The sequence below is a fragment of the Xyrauchen texanus genome, chromosome 28, assembly GCF_025860055.1.
Source record: "Xyrauchen texanus isolate HMW12.3.18 chromosome 28, RBS_HiC_50CHRs, whole genome shotgun sequence".
Lineage (NCBI taxonomy): Eukaryota > Metazoa > Chordata > Actinopteri > Cypriniformes > Catostomidae > Xyrauchen > Xyrauchen texanus.
Genome location: NC_068303.1, coordinates 16782896 through 16798104, shown reverse-complemented (window position 1 = coordinate 16798104; position 15209 = coordinate 16782896). Strand labels below are relative to the sequence as shown.

Below are 15209 nucleotides of genomic sequence, written 5' to 3'. Positions count from 1 at the left end.
GGCTGTAATTTGAGTTCCTGATGTCACTTGGATACTGGATATATGCTATAATCTTCAGCCATAATTTCCCAAAATTACAAGATATACCAATACTGTAAATATTTGCTACAAGGTGGAAGTGATTGAGAATATACACCCACCGAGCACTTTATGAGGAACACTATGGTCCTATTAAAGTGCCTGATGTGGTCGTCTGCTGTTGTAGCCCATCTGCCTCAAGGTTCGACGTGTTGTGCATTCTGAGATGCTATTCTGCTCACTACAATTGTACAGGGAGGTTATCTGAGTTACCGTAGCCTTTCTGTCAGCTCGAACCAGTCTGGCCATTCTCCGCTGACCTCTCTCTTCAATGAGGCATTTCCATCTGCAGAACTGCTGCTCACTGGATGTTTTTTGTTTTTTGTGTGTGAAAATCCCAGAGAGCAGCAGTTACAGAAATACTCAAACCAGCCCGTCTGGCACCAACAATCATGCCACATTCGAAAATACTGAGATACATTTTTTCCTCATTCTGATGGTTGATGTGAACACTAATAAAGTGCTAAGTGAGTGTAGTGCTGAGTTTTGAGATATAACAAACAATAAAAACTCTTGATCGGTTCCCCATAACCTAAAAGGAAAAGGTAATTATTGTTTTCAACAACATGTTGGTCAAATGTCTCCACAAGAAGTTGTACAGTGTATTTGGGTTCAAGTCTTCAATTGAATTCCTCACAAATAATGTTTTGTTATTGAGTGGAGATTCATAAGCTTTCTACAAGTTTTATCTGGTAAATGTTTCATAAAACAGTAGTTTTTGTCATTCTGAATTACAGTATGTGTCATCAAATATTTCGAGATTGGTCTGCTTCATGACCACAATTAGACTGCTTGCTGACAGGTGGTTGCTTACATAAAAGCCCTGCTAAGTAAAATGTTTGCGTTTAAGAGCATTTTTATAACAAACATCCTGCTCATGCTATGTCTTCCTGCACACAAATGTCTTGCTCTTATTATGAGCACATGCTTTGTGATCTGACTGTATTGATGTATTGAGTTAGTATAACGTCTCATTGTATCTAAATCTCGGTTTATTGGTCAGTGAGAATCTGAACAAGATGGTAAAAGAGTAAAACTGACCTCTAAGGGGAACATATTGCAATCTTCTTCTGTAAAGTAAAGTGAAATGAAGATGAGCTTTCTTTTGGAGACACTAGATGAATAAATTGATTGTATTATCCTATTAATCCCATAAGATTCTCTGGTGTGCCTTGTGGCCTCCTGACATCATGATATCTGACACATGTGGGTTGTGTGGCACAGCAACTAAAGCTCAGGACAGGTGATAGACAAATATATTAGCAAAGCCAATTAATTGGCCAATATTTGGCCATTTTGCGATTTATTGTCACATTGGTCGGTTATTGTACCGCCTTGGCTGATTAACTAAAATGGTCATTCCACCAAGTGTCAGTTCCTATGGTCTTGCCAGCTTACAATGCTCATTTTCTATTTTTAATTATTATTATTATTATTTTAAATTGAGTAAATATTGTGTAAAATAAGTATTAAATGAATAGTTCACCCAAAAATGATAATTCTCTCATCATTTACTCACCCTTATGGCATCTCAAACTAGTATGACATTCGTTCTTCTGCAAAACATAAACAAGTATATTTCCATAGATCTTTGATGTGTCTATATCCATACAATGCAAGTGAAGACTTTCAAGCCTCAAAAAGAACAAATTCAGCATAAAAGTAATCCATATAACTCAAGTGGTTTAATCCACATCTTCTGAAGCAATATGGATGGATTTTGGGTGAGAAATAGACCAAAATCTAAATGTAGCTCCTTTTTCACATAGGAGAAAGTGTAATCAATTGCTTCAAATCACGATCGCACAAAGGAGACTGAAGATGTCAAGATATATAGTGAAAAATAAGTAACTTATGGTCTGATTATATCGCTTCAAAAGACATGAATTAAACTTGAGTCATGGATTACATTTATTCTGACTTTGTTCTTTTTGAGGCTTGAAAGTCTTGCATTGTATGGAATTGACAGCTTAAAAGTTTTTGCAGCTTAAAAGTGTTGGACCCTGTTGGCTTGCATTGTATGGATAGAAACACATACATTTATGAAAATATCTTTGTTTGTGTTCTGCAGAGGAAAGAAAGTTATTCAAGTTTGAGACAGCATAAGGAAGAGTATAGTTCTTTGGTTGAACTATTCCTTTAATGCTAATTTCAGCATTTTTTTTGTGTACTTATTTGCTTTCAGTAAATTATTATATATCAGAATGAATTTGGCCACCCTGCTCTTCAGATGTAAGTATTGGAACCAGTAACTGTTACTTACAGTCCTTGTAAAAAGTGTATTGTAAATCAGTAGAATAAAAGCACCTGCTAAGTTCTTACTAACAGCTAACACTTTGAGCTGAAATGGTCTGAGATGTTCCCTATAACAAATGAATCATACAGTTCGGTTGCATAACACTCAATACACATAAAGGTATTTATTTAGCAAAGATTTAGCTTTATGCATGCATCAAGCATTCAAAAGAAAAATAATGGGTATTTTCCTAACTTTCAGTAGCATTCAGTGTAACATTTAGATGTGTAGATATTTTCGTACTGCTTCACAGCTAAAAAAAATTATGACAGTGTTTTTTATGTGGTGTGCTAAGTGCTTTATGATTGCTGGAAGTGTTTAGGAAAGATTTAACTTTTTTTTTAATTGTGAGAGCAAGAGGAAGTCTGCAACGAAAGCGTTAGAGCCTTGCAAATGAGCCTCTGTCAAACCTGACTGATAATCTTTAATCTGTCTGTGATTATTTATGTTGTGACTGAGAACCATGCGGCTGGAGAAACATTATCTGAGCCTTCATAATTCTAGCCTAAACGTATGATGAGATCAGTGTTTCATAGTCTTAGACTGTTCAAGCCATGGACTGTTTGATGCATATTGCACACAAAAATGGCAATAAATTGATGTACTGTTATGGTGTTGTATTGTAGTATCATCAATTTCAGATGAACTTGACAATAAACTTCATGTAAATTGTGGTAGGATGTTTTGCATGTCAGTCAGATGAAACATGGGTATTTCTTGGCTGGAATAAGCTGCAAAGTGCACCAGACTTTATGCCAGTACACTGAACTGAAAATATGAGATGCAGAACAAGAAACCCGGTGTGAATGCCTTCTAATAGTTTTATTACTGTACCAAGCAAAGTTCTTTTTTGTGAACATGACAGGTCAGAATTGTCTTAATGTATCATTTCAAGTTCATCAGCTGCCCCTAATTTCTGGAACACACTTTGAAAAACTGCAGATGTAATGTTTATAGTTCCTTTGAATTGCTTGAGGGATTTTTAAAAGGCCAGTGTCTTGTGTTTTAGTGTAATTTTTTATTTTCATACTTTCGATTGTTTTCTATTTATTGTGTTCATTGTTGTAATGTTTTATGTCATTTTGACCAGGTCTCACTCTTAAAAAAAAGATTTAAATCATAAAGGACTAACCTGATAAAATAAATGTTCAGCTAATAAAAAGGAGCACCTCAAAATTAGTGATAAAACATTTCTTCTTACATTTCTTCTTTATTTTCTGCTTCACGACTTTATTCTCTCTTTTTCTGTCTCGTTTTCCTCATTCTTCATGGTCTTCTTTTAGCCAGACAACACACAGCCTGGGATGGAAGTGGTTGTTGAGCAGAGGGTTACAGCATGCTGCCAAAAATCTCCCATAATCCCCTTTGGTCTGGTCTGCAGGCCACACTGGGCACTTGACAGATGTATTGGATGTCACAAAACAAGTGGCTGCCTTATTGTGTTGGATTTATTAAGTGCTGCTACTCTACAGGCGTTGAATGCAGATGGGGTAGACATACTGTGAACTGAAGCAAGCATCCTCACACATTGTGAGAATTTTTTTTAATATTTGTTAATCCAGATTTACATTTTAGAAGACTTTCGAGATGGGCCCGCCTTAAACCACCCATGTTCGTTTCACTACAGGAAGCTTAGCAAAGTTATCTGTTTTTTTTCCCCCCTTTGATGTGCCTCATATGCCAAAATTGTATCTTTTCAACAGATTACTGATAAAGGCTGTTTGTATAAAGTGTTGAATAAAGTTGTTTAGAGATGTCAGACCTTTACAGTTTGGTTGAAGTTAAATTCCTGCCTTCAAATTACTTAAAGCTGAAATTCCGCAGCTGTGTCCATTCTAAAAACAAATTTATCAGGCAGAGTCATGATGTTCATGTCATTGGTTTTCAGAAGAAGCATGTCAGAGTGAAGCTCAGGACACCACTACCCCCCTCCCCTCCCTTTTGGGCAAGTTTCAATGGAAAATCCAGGGCTGATTTTTCTTCCCAGTCTGCCCCTGCTGAAGCTCAATGCATTGTCTTCTTAATAGGTCACAAGGCTTGAAAGGTTCCGAAACACTGCAGGAACCTCACCGGGAGTGCCTTCTGCTCTTCACTGTCTAACTCCTTGAATCGTGTCAAATCATTACTCTTTGACCCTGTTTGTTGTTTGTTTCATAGTATTTATCACTGCTTTATTCAGTGTTTAATTTCTCTGTGCACTATTAAACCTAGAGAGCTGCCTTGCTGTTTAGTGTTTACTGTACGGCGTACATGTTCAGCCGCCTTCTAAATAGGGATGCACTTTTTCTCTTCCGATTCCAATATTGGAAATCTCAGTATCGGCCGATACCAATCCCAAGCTGATAACAGTGTTGTTTTTTTTGCATAATCAGTTTACATTATTGTGTGGAACTAGTTGGGAGTACTCTTTAATATGTAAAAAAACACAAACCTCTTTCTTCCTCACTGCCGTCAGCGCTCACTCTCTCCTGAGTTCTGATTACATGCACCTGCATATCATTAGTGGCTAATCAAGGACTGCATTTATACCCCGCTTTCAACCATCTGTTCTCATTGATAGTATCTCTGAGACTCCACACCTTTCTACTATGTAAAACATACCTGTGTCTTCATTATTGCCTGCAAGTATCATAAGACTATTGTGAGTTATCTGTTCATCGCGTCAATACCCTGTCAGAATATTACTCACCTGCTGTTTGCTCAACTGGATTCACTCACAATGTTTACATCACTGTTTCAATCATCTGTTCGATAAACCCTGCTTCTGAGTTCATATCGCTGCCTCCGTGAGTCTCTCTGTGACACCTTTAACTTTTAAACCCTCACGCTTTTATTTAGAAATTCTCAACTCCCCAGGAAGTCATGAATGTGTCTGTCTGTAGGCAAGTTCACAGTAGTTTAATTCGCTTCTTATTCAAATTCTGGTAAAATGCACCTCTGGTGCCGTTCTAAATGCATATTATAAGTGAACCGAACTTTTGAGCATCTACATCTGAGATGTTGTTCGTGAGTACTGCTCAAATATTGCGCACCGCTGTGAAGGCTAAAAATAGGCAGGCGTGTGTGTAAACATACAGTATCGGATTTGGATCATAAAAATACATAGCTCACAATCATTTGGTAAAATTTTTTTAGGTAGATTGAATAGTTTTTTTTAATGGATAATTGTTTTATTATTTTTATTTTATGGATTGTACGTATAGGCTATTTATAATATTTTTTCTTGCTTTGTAGTTTGTCTTGGATATATGTTTTAGCTGCCTTAGAATTTAGCCAAAGCAAGGTATCTTTGAAGGCAGTGCCTAGGTTGCCTTAATATGCTATCTATGTAGGCAGCTCACAGTTTTGGCAGAGAGCAGTAGGGGTAAAGTGACAAGTGCTGAAACACAAGCAATCAGAATATATTTAAAGTTTAATTTACAACTATGTTGAGCAGTATTTGGGACAATGGGGATTAATTGGGGGCAGGCTACCCAGCATGAGACAACAGAATTAGAAACCAAACAACTAAAAACATATTTTGATGGTTGTCACTTTGTTGTTTTGTACATAGTTACTAGGCAACACACTGTATGGGTCTCATATTTATACTTTATGAATGCCTGTTATGTGATGTTGCTTTTGTTTTTTCAGCCAAAAGAATTATCAGGCCCAGATGGAATCAGTGTGCACATAACTCCTTTTTTGCAACATCTGTCAGTTGATTTCCCAATGCACCGCAATCTTCATTTGATCGATATTGATTGTGCAACCCTCTTATACAATGAGAGGAAATCAATTGCATTTGCAACCACATTTCACGCTATGCGACTAAAATGTATATATTTGTCAACTGGCTGGTAAATGTTTACATTTAATTTACCGGTAATTATGTAGTATAGTGGTGGAGATTTCAGCAGTAGGATCTTTTCACTGCGTTTTAAGAGGAAAAAGTTGTTCAGAATATTGTCTCTTTTTATACCCTTTCTGTTCTCCACAGTCAGTTGTTGATCAAAAACAGCAAAAAATAAACATTTAATTCTAATCTCTCTCGTCAACATGCACATATCTACAGATGTTTTGTACAGAAATTACGGTTTTATTAAAAGAGAGAGTACCGGTTTTACTTTCACTTTGGATCAATTCTCAAATGAGAATAATTTTTTCAAAACAAGTTCAAATCTCTGAACAATTAGTTTCTTGTTCACACCAGATTTGAATTTCTTAAGCAAATTGCACGTGTTTTGGCACATGTGTTCCAATGAGCAAGTACAATTGTCTACAATTTGCACAATAACTAATTGCACATGGCTTGCTGATCAAAACTGATGAGTTGATTCTCAGTGAAATAATCATACTCTTCAAAACTTCTAAACATTCTTTCATCGTGTGAGCCATCATATAAAAAAAAGATCCATTCAGTTACCAAAATCTGTCAGAAATACATGTATATTCCATAAATCCATTTTTATTTTTATTTTGCATGGATGTCATTTTGTGGCTATTTTCTATTCACTATATGACTTTACATGTAAGAATTTTCTGTTTACATGTAACACATTGCTACAAATATAAATTTACTGTATACATACAAAAGTGCATATCTTTCTTCTGTGTTCTACAGTATTGTACAGTATTGACTTTTACCTAGCGTTGAAATCGGTATCTAAAAATCTTATTTTACACAATATCATTCAGCTAGACAAAACTGATATTCTTGTACAGTACAGTAAGCAGTCAGTGTCAACAAAAAAGTAGAAGATTTTTTTTTTTTATATAACTACATGGTGAAAAAACGTCTAAACATTTTGACCAGTATGTCTCACACTGTGACATTTTGGTGGCATTGGCCAATCTACTGACACAATAACTTTCATTCTGGAGCATGAATTAAATATTTTGTTTGAGTTACTACATTTTGCAGACATGCAATAGAGTTGTGATGTCCCATAAAACAGTTGTAACAATTGCACTTACAGTTTAGAGAATGTGAAGACTGTTTAAAAAAATTAGCCAAAGCTACTGAGAAAAACTGTAAACAATAAACATGTAACAAAAAAAGAATGCATGCAGTATAATATAATTTATTGATTAAACATGGATTTGTTGGTTTTTAAAAAAAGCTAAATTGTTACCAAAATGATGAAAAACTAGGCCTGTCAGTTGCAAATGTTTTTTTAATTGCAATGAATAAAATTTTTCTTTTTGTGTGATCGCAAATTTTGAAATATGTATATATATACTTCTTTTCCTGTCAGAATGCATTTATTTACATCTTAGGAAAGAAAATAAAACGATATGTAAAAACCTTTTCCACACAAAACGTTCCATAGTATCAAGATAGAAATGCACTAAAATGGCTCCAATTCAAGGAACTTCATATGTTTTCCAAAGTCTAAATGGGAGGTTGACTTATTAAAATAATTAGTCCCCTTAGGTTGATTATTCATTCATATTTCATTCATTTAATATTTCTATATTCATAATTTTACATTTGAAAATATGAATCTCATAATATTATTTATGCATTTGCAACTGCATTGTAAATGGATTTATTCCTGCTCTGTGAAATAACACATTTCAGATGCTGCTTCTGTGCCACCTTTGCTGGGTAAAGATGACTTTAGTCCCCATAGGTTTAGTATTCATTGCAATGGGCATTAAATCTCTTAAACTCTCATCCTCCACAATATTAATCTGCCGGTAGACTGTGACTATCCACTTTCCTACAGCACTTCAGCGGTAATTCAAATGTATCTAGTCTAGTCTAAATCTAGTCCTAATAAGGCTTGTTTTGTACATGAAATAATTGCGCTAAGAGTTCCATTCTCCATCTTTTTATCACTGACAGGGAAGCGCTGTTGTGGTGTGTCCCTCACTGTAATGACTCTGGGCTGGACACATTACAATTACAATCAAGCATAGTACTCTCCATTTATCACATTTTAAAAATCCCTTCTGCTGAATTACCGCAGATTTTCCTTCAAAATGTGCGCAGTAAATGTGAAAAAGTCAACAGATTCTGTCTCTGCCTTGATGAGCTCTAAAGCAAATACATTATGCTTGATCAAAGTATTGGCCATAATGAGATGTTCATTAATGATTAGTTGTTTCTCTCTTTGTATCCCTTCCAGGTGAATTTTGTTGTATGTCAGCTGTGTGCCCTGCTTACAGCCGTGTGGTTCCGGCTTTATCTGCACCCCAGCAAGACCAGTCCGTTTGTGCGACACGTGGTAGCCACACTGCTGGGTATCTACTTTGCCCTCTTCTGCTTTGGCTGGTGAGTCTTTGCCATTGACATAATGAGTGCAAAATAAACTTTTTTTGCCCACCAGCCACAGTGGCTAGTGAATATTTATGGGAAATTAAACAAGCTTGCAAGAAGAAAAAAAAGTCCCTCTTTGCATTTACCCACCTTGACAGTGATCTCTTTTTGGTCCACTTTACTTTTTTATTACAAAAAATACCATTTGCCAAGTGGCAGATGTTCATTTCATACACAATTGTGATACATTCACCTCTGTGTCAACAAGGAAATCCAAACCCTTCTTTCCTTATACCACCCTGCTGCTGTACTGCAGGATATGTGCTGGTGTGACATTCCAGAAAGATACGATGAATGCCAGTCGATAGGAAATGTAGTAGTCTGTGAAACGACTGACACACACAGACATTTAATACAGAATAAACAAACAGCTTTTAGTGGGCAATAAAGGGAGCTGAAGCTGACATTGGTTTTATACTTGTGGTTTGTTGCAGTTGAAAATAAACTTGTATCACTTCCCCAAAACATTGCAAAGAGCACAACAGTGAATACCTGGTTTGTCAAAGGCCTTAGCTCTGAAAGTACTTTTGGCCCCACTTTATATTAGGTGTCTCTAACTACTATGTACTTACATTAAAATACGTATAATACAATATACTTATTTTGTATCTATATTTTTCTGCAACATTCTCACAAGATTCACATTTGGTGCTACTGAGGTTAAGGTACAGGCAAGTTTAGGGTTAGGGTATACATCAGGGTAGGGGTTGGGTTAGGGTAAATTTACAGATAAAATTAAATGCAGATACTTTAAATTAGTACAATGCAACAACACATATTTACATAATAAGTACATTGCATTAAATGCTTAAGTAACTAAGTAAAAAGTGGGTCCATACTTTTCCAATTCACTGTCAGTTCTGAGATAAATCACATTACGTTTGATTCCAAGGAAGAAAGGATTTCATCTCATAAAACATTTGTAATTATGTTACTGAAATGAAACTTTAAGATTTAAAAATGCAGTATATAAGAAGTTTATTACTAAGCATACAAATATATTCAAAAACTGTAGTTCTTGTGGAGATGGGCGACCTGAAAAGTTTATCAAGAGGCTTAATGGAAGTGGATGGTCCCAGTTGAGCTCTAATAACCCGTTTCCATGGTGGATTTTGATTCAGGATGTGGGTAGTGTAATACTTTATGGGTAATTGCTAAATCACACTGATTTATGTCTTGGACAGGTGCATATATTATCGCTTAACAAACTAGGAGCTCATGATAGGTCTTTCCTTTTGAAAAAAGTTTGTGTTTTACTACTGGATATTCATAGCTTCCTTCCTGCCCTTAAAATGCCCATGAATGACCAGTGATTTAAAAAGTCCAATAAAAGCTAAACTTCTCCATTTTAAAAAGGTTGTCTAAAGATCAGTTTTGCTTTTAAGCAGATATTGCCTCAGACAGGTATAGATCCTCTATTCCAGTGTACTTTGAGAAAACCTCCCAAGAGAGAGAACAAGTTTGCACACCAGCAATAAATTCCTAATGCTATTAATAGAATTTTAACAGTATTAACATAGTTTTAGATCCATTAGTGTTTGTTTTTTATTAGCTTGTATTGATGTGATGGCTGAAGTCTCAAACTCATTAGCATCTCTTTTAATAAGACAAAGAAATCAATAGGCCACTCTCATGATAATAAAAGACTAGATAGATATCTAGCTTCTTTGCTGTCTCTGCTAATTAGTGACATGTTTTCAAACCCTCATTAAAGTGACGTGTGTGTGTGTGTTATGCTTTTGAGCTTGATTTGGTGAAGATAAGGTAATATAGTTTACTCGGTTGCCATCTTGGTAACGTATATGGGCAGCTATGTTATAGCTAGGCATTGGGCATACAAGTATAGCTCCTAGCTACCTGAATGGGGAAAGACCAAAATGTCCAAAACTGTTTTTCAAGATAATGTTTCCATAACATGACAAATTAGCAAAAAAATTAAATATTATTTAAATCTAACAATGGTATTAAACATATTACAGCTTTAGTTCAAATCATGTAAACACATTTTTCAGGCTTATCCAACTAATGCACATTCTAGAGTAAACATACATGCGATGCCTCCTATTAAAAAGGTTGAAATGTGGGGCTTCCATTTCTAAAGCCACCCTATCCACCTTATTTTGCATCGCGGAAGCAAGCGGTTGCATTTCTGGCAAGTGTGACAAAGTTCCATTGTCATTAACCACAATGTAAATAACTAGAAGGATTATGACACCAGACTTTAGTGATGCGTGCTTCTAAACTATCACACATCCACAGGATGTACAGCAGACTAATATGCTAATGTAGGATAATTTTCTAATGTCTGCATTTATTATAAAACGGTAAGTAGATAATTCACTTGTTGCTATGTGTTGTATTGTTGAGACAATCATAAAATATGTTTCTAACTTTATCGAGAGTGTGACGCTGCAGTATTTTCATGTAAGGCTGGGTATTGATAAATATTTTCTGATTCGTTTTGAATCCGATTCAGAGCTCTCGTTTCGATTCTGATTCGATATTGATTAATATGGTATACACCAGGGGTCGGCAACCTTTTTGACACGGAGTGCCATTTTTTAAATTCTCTTGTCAATGGCTGTGCCTAAGCCTATTGAACACAAATTAAACATGGAATATAGGCTGTCATCAGTGCAGCCTGACCGAAGGAAAGCAGGTGCATTTACTTGCGCGATTAACCAAACGTAATTCGCTGATCGCTTGCAAGCCTTGCACGAGTCTGTTGGGTAAACTGCAGTCACTACCCATTTAACTTTTTGTTTAGCCTCCCATTCAGCTTATGAAAACACACTGTGTGATCATGAGGGCGCTTGACACCAAGTTGTAGATTGGAATGCAGGTGCGAGGAACTTCATATAATTTAAATAGTCTATTCCTCTCTCGTCGTTTCTGGCATGCCAGTGATTACACCTCCGTGTTCCAATGTTGGCACGCATGCCGTAGGTTGCCGACACCTGGTGTACACTCACTGAGCACTTTATTAGGAACTCTATTTTATTCCAGCTGCTCTCTGGTCTCTTTCTCCCTCTCTCTCTCTCTCTCTCCTGGTTGTGTAGTTTTTGTTTAGGTGTTGTTTTGGTTGTGGAGGTTTGTGTTAGCTGTAATACTAGACTGTTTGTTTCAGCACCTGATCTCTCATTCATTGATAGTTCCCACAGTCTAGAAGTCGTCTGCCTGTGCAACAAACAGTGGCAAAATGCAATAAACAGTAAAACCATATGCACTCCGAACCAATGTGTTTATTTGAATAAATATTGAATGATAATAATATGATGACATAAATTGTAATTCTGCAAGATAAAGCAGCATAATTATGTATTTTTGTATCGCTGAAATAGCTTCAAGTGTTATATATTGGAAGAGGTCCACATTCAAGCTTGATGATGTCCGCGCCCTATTATGCATGTTTTACATGCGTCTCGACAGTTTCGCAGCAAACAACGTATGTGCTTTTACACCAGCAGCATTTCTGCTGCAGAAACGTCTGTGCTCTATCCAGAAAATAAAGTTATAAAATAATTATCAGGAGTGAGCTATTGATAAGTGTTACAAGCTTGATCATCGTGAAATCTTATTTACATGATGCTGGTTTTATCTAATGCAGTCTTGTAGAATTATTTCATTTAGTGACCGCCAACACAATAAGCTCTGGTCATTTTTAAACATCACTATTTAGTGGATTGGGAGGACAATGAGCCTGATTGTTGATTTGCACAACAGAGGATAGTTTGATCACTCGGTTTGGCTCAAACACACTTAATAAAATAGCATAAAAATATAGTCAGAAAAAGTAATTATGCACAACAACTGAATAGTGACATCTCTTTGTTCAAATATTTAAGTGTTGAGTACTTTCCTCACGACAAGGACAGAATTCCAGAATGACAACTCGCCATCTTCACCAACAGCCAGTTACATCCCACGTTTTTTTCCTTTGTTAATTAATCCTCATGAGGGCAGTAGAGTATTTTAATAATAAGTGTCTTTCAATACAAGACATGAGATAAGTTCTGAATTTACAGATAACACACAGTGTTGCCAACTATTTCTCATGGGAAGTCTCCAAAGGCTTGCTGAAATTTCACTAAAAGTAGCTAAATCACATGATGACGTCATTTATTATGCAAGATGGCAAATTTACATATGTAAATGAATTGGTGTAAAGAGCTACGGCAATTTCTTAAAGGTGTAGTGTTGAAGAACCCTCATACTTTTTTTTTTTTTTTTTTTTTTCTTTTTTTAAATGAACTAATCATTTAACAATTAGTATTTAACTACTAATAATTTTGTGATCACTAATTGAACATGTGAAACATTGAGAAAGTTGTGGTGGCCAGAGGGATAGATGATTTTTCGTGTTTTATAAGAACATTTTGAATGAACAAGCTGGCCAAAATAAGCATATCAAACAATTTATTGCAAGCAGGGGAAGACAGTGGGTTATTACTATTTTAAATTTTTATTATTGTTATTTCTTTTCTTTTCTTACTGAAAGGTAGGCAGTGGTGTTGTGTTGGGGATGTATTTTTATTATTATTTCGTTTTAAACATAAATCTATATGCCTAATGATGCCTCACGTGGAGCTTTTTTTTTTTTTTTTGGTGTTTTGGAGATAATATGTAATATATGGTGTGTGATGCTGAACCATAAGTGTGTATTACTTGTGCCAGTGTTACTGTCACAATTACTTTTAGACAGTTACGCCTCATCTGTTCATATCAATTATCTTCACACTTTATTATAGATCAGGGGTTCATATCCATTCTCTCTCTCTCTTTCTCTCTCTCGCCCTGCTAGATAATTTCTCAATACACTTCTATCGCTGTAGGCTGACTTTTCTTCTCTAAACGGAGAGCATGCACGTGAATTGAGGTTGAGACTGTCACAACAAATACCAACAACACGAAAGCTTGTAAGTCATTCGATTTATAGAACATCCGTTTGCACGTAAGTCCAACTGCTGATGTCATAAAGGTCAGTCATATTACTTTAAACATAAGGGGGTGTTAGAACCCCCAAATTTGACATCATTCACAATAGAGCTGATGTTTTTTTCTGTCGCCAGATGTGGAAGAATGTCGCTAAAGCACACTACAAAAGTCGCTAAATTGATGCTAGTAGCTAGATGGCTCTTTTACTCGCTAAGGGGGTCAAAATTTACAAAATATAGCAACTAAGTCGCTAGTTGATTTCACGTGCTCCTGTGTGCATTTGTTTACATTTGGAAGTACACTCGGCTGTATTTGAGTATTGCTGTTAACCCTTTAGAATTTCTCTCAATGTAATAGTTTTTTAAATGGAAGTTTTAGTTTGTTTGTTTAAGGCTATGTATGACTTGTAGTATACTGTAATTTTAAATTATAAAATCTTATTTGTGATCAAGCGAAATAATTAAAATAATTACATTTTGTTTTTGTGTCATTTGTTTTGTTTTTATACGCGCTGTAATTAAAATAAAAATACATGCTTAATCTGTGCAATATCTACTTTTTTGACAACTCGTCTTCATGATATCCATCAACATTGCACTTTCAATTTAATTCAGTTTGAGCAGCGCAGCAAAAATAGACTCAACGCCGAAACTCCCGCTGCAGTGCAGCTCACCCGCTGCTTTCTTCCTCGCTCTGATATGCTGCTGCTGTTTCCAATGTAAATACACTAATTTGTTAACATGGATGCTGAGAAATATACGCACTGCTTCTGTCCTGCTTCAGCTTGCAGACTTTCTGGCCCAGAGCGGCCAACCAAACCAGGCCCGCAACACACCAAACCATAACACAGCAGCTCATTGATTTCATTTTCTGGCTCAATTTAAAATTTTTGTGTTGAAAAAAGACATTTCTTTTGACTGCTAGTCATGAAAACGGGCCCCAGCATTGGAAAAAATGGTCATAACTTCAGAACTTATAAAACCCCTGTAAATTTGATTAGTGGATTTTTTTAGAGAAAGCACTAAAAATAAGCAAGTTATAGTTCAGACAAATAACATGTTAGGAAACTTTTTTCCCAACATGCAGAAGTTAGGTTAAAATTTTAATGGAAGTTCAAGGGATAATTTGTATTTTATGTGCTGTGACAAGTTTTAAAGATATTAATCTCCTTTCAGCTTTTTTCTAGAACTGGAAATAATCTATAGTCTTAGTTAATATGAGATTGTGGAAACAGCAAGTATAATACAAATATATATTATGTATGTATATATAGATCAATATATAGATCATAAAAAGTGTCACTCAGTAGGACACCGATAACAATGCTTAAAATTTCATGTCAATTACTCACATAACTGTGTGTAAATGTTTATTTAAAAAAAATCTATGAAAACTAAGTTGGCCAGAATATGTACATATAAATATGTGAAACAAAATAAACATTCCTCTTAAAGTTTAGAACTTTGCAGATATTTTACAGATTAATTGTCATATTTTCACTCTATGTGAGTTTGTTGCATCTTTATATCTGCAGTGTTTTAATTCCTTCCCCACATTGTTCTTGAAAAAAGTCAAAAGCCTTATGCTTTGACAGCT

General features: G+C 35.6%; 1 protein-coding gene across 1 annotated transcript in view; it reads left to right on the top strand.

Moving 5' to 3' along the window:
• Positions 1-15209, top strand: part of mboat2b (membrane bound O-acyltransferase domain containing 2b) — a 69934-nt gene that overhangs the window by 27880 nt on the left and 26845 nt on the right. The window contains exon 2 of the mRNA XM_052095971.1: positions 8488-8633. Within this exon, the coding sequence (XP_051951931.1) occupies positions 8488-8633 (146 nt within the window). The remainder of the gene's footprint in view (positions 1-8487; positions 8634-15209) is intronic.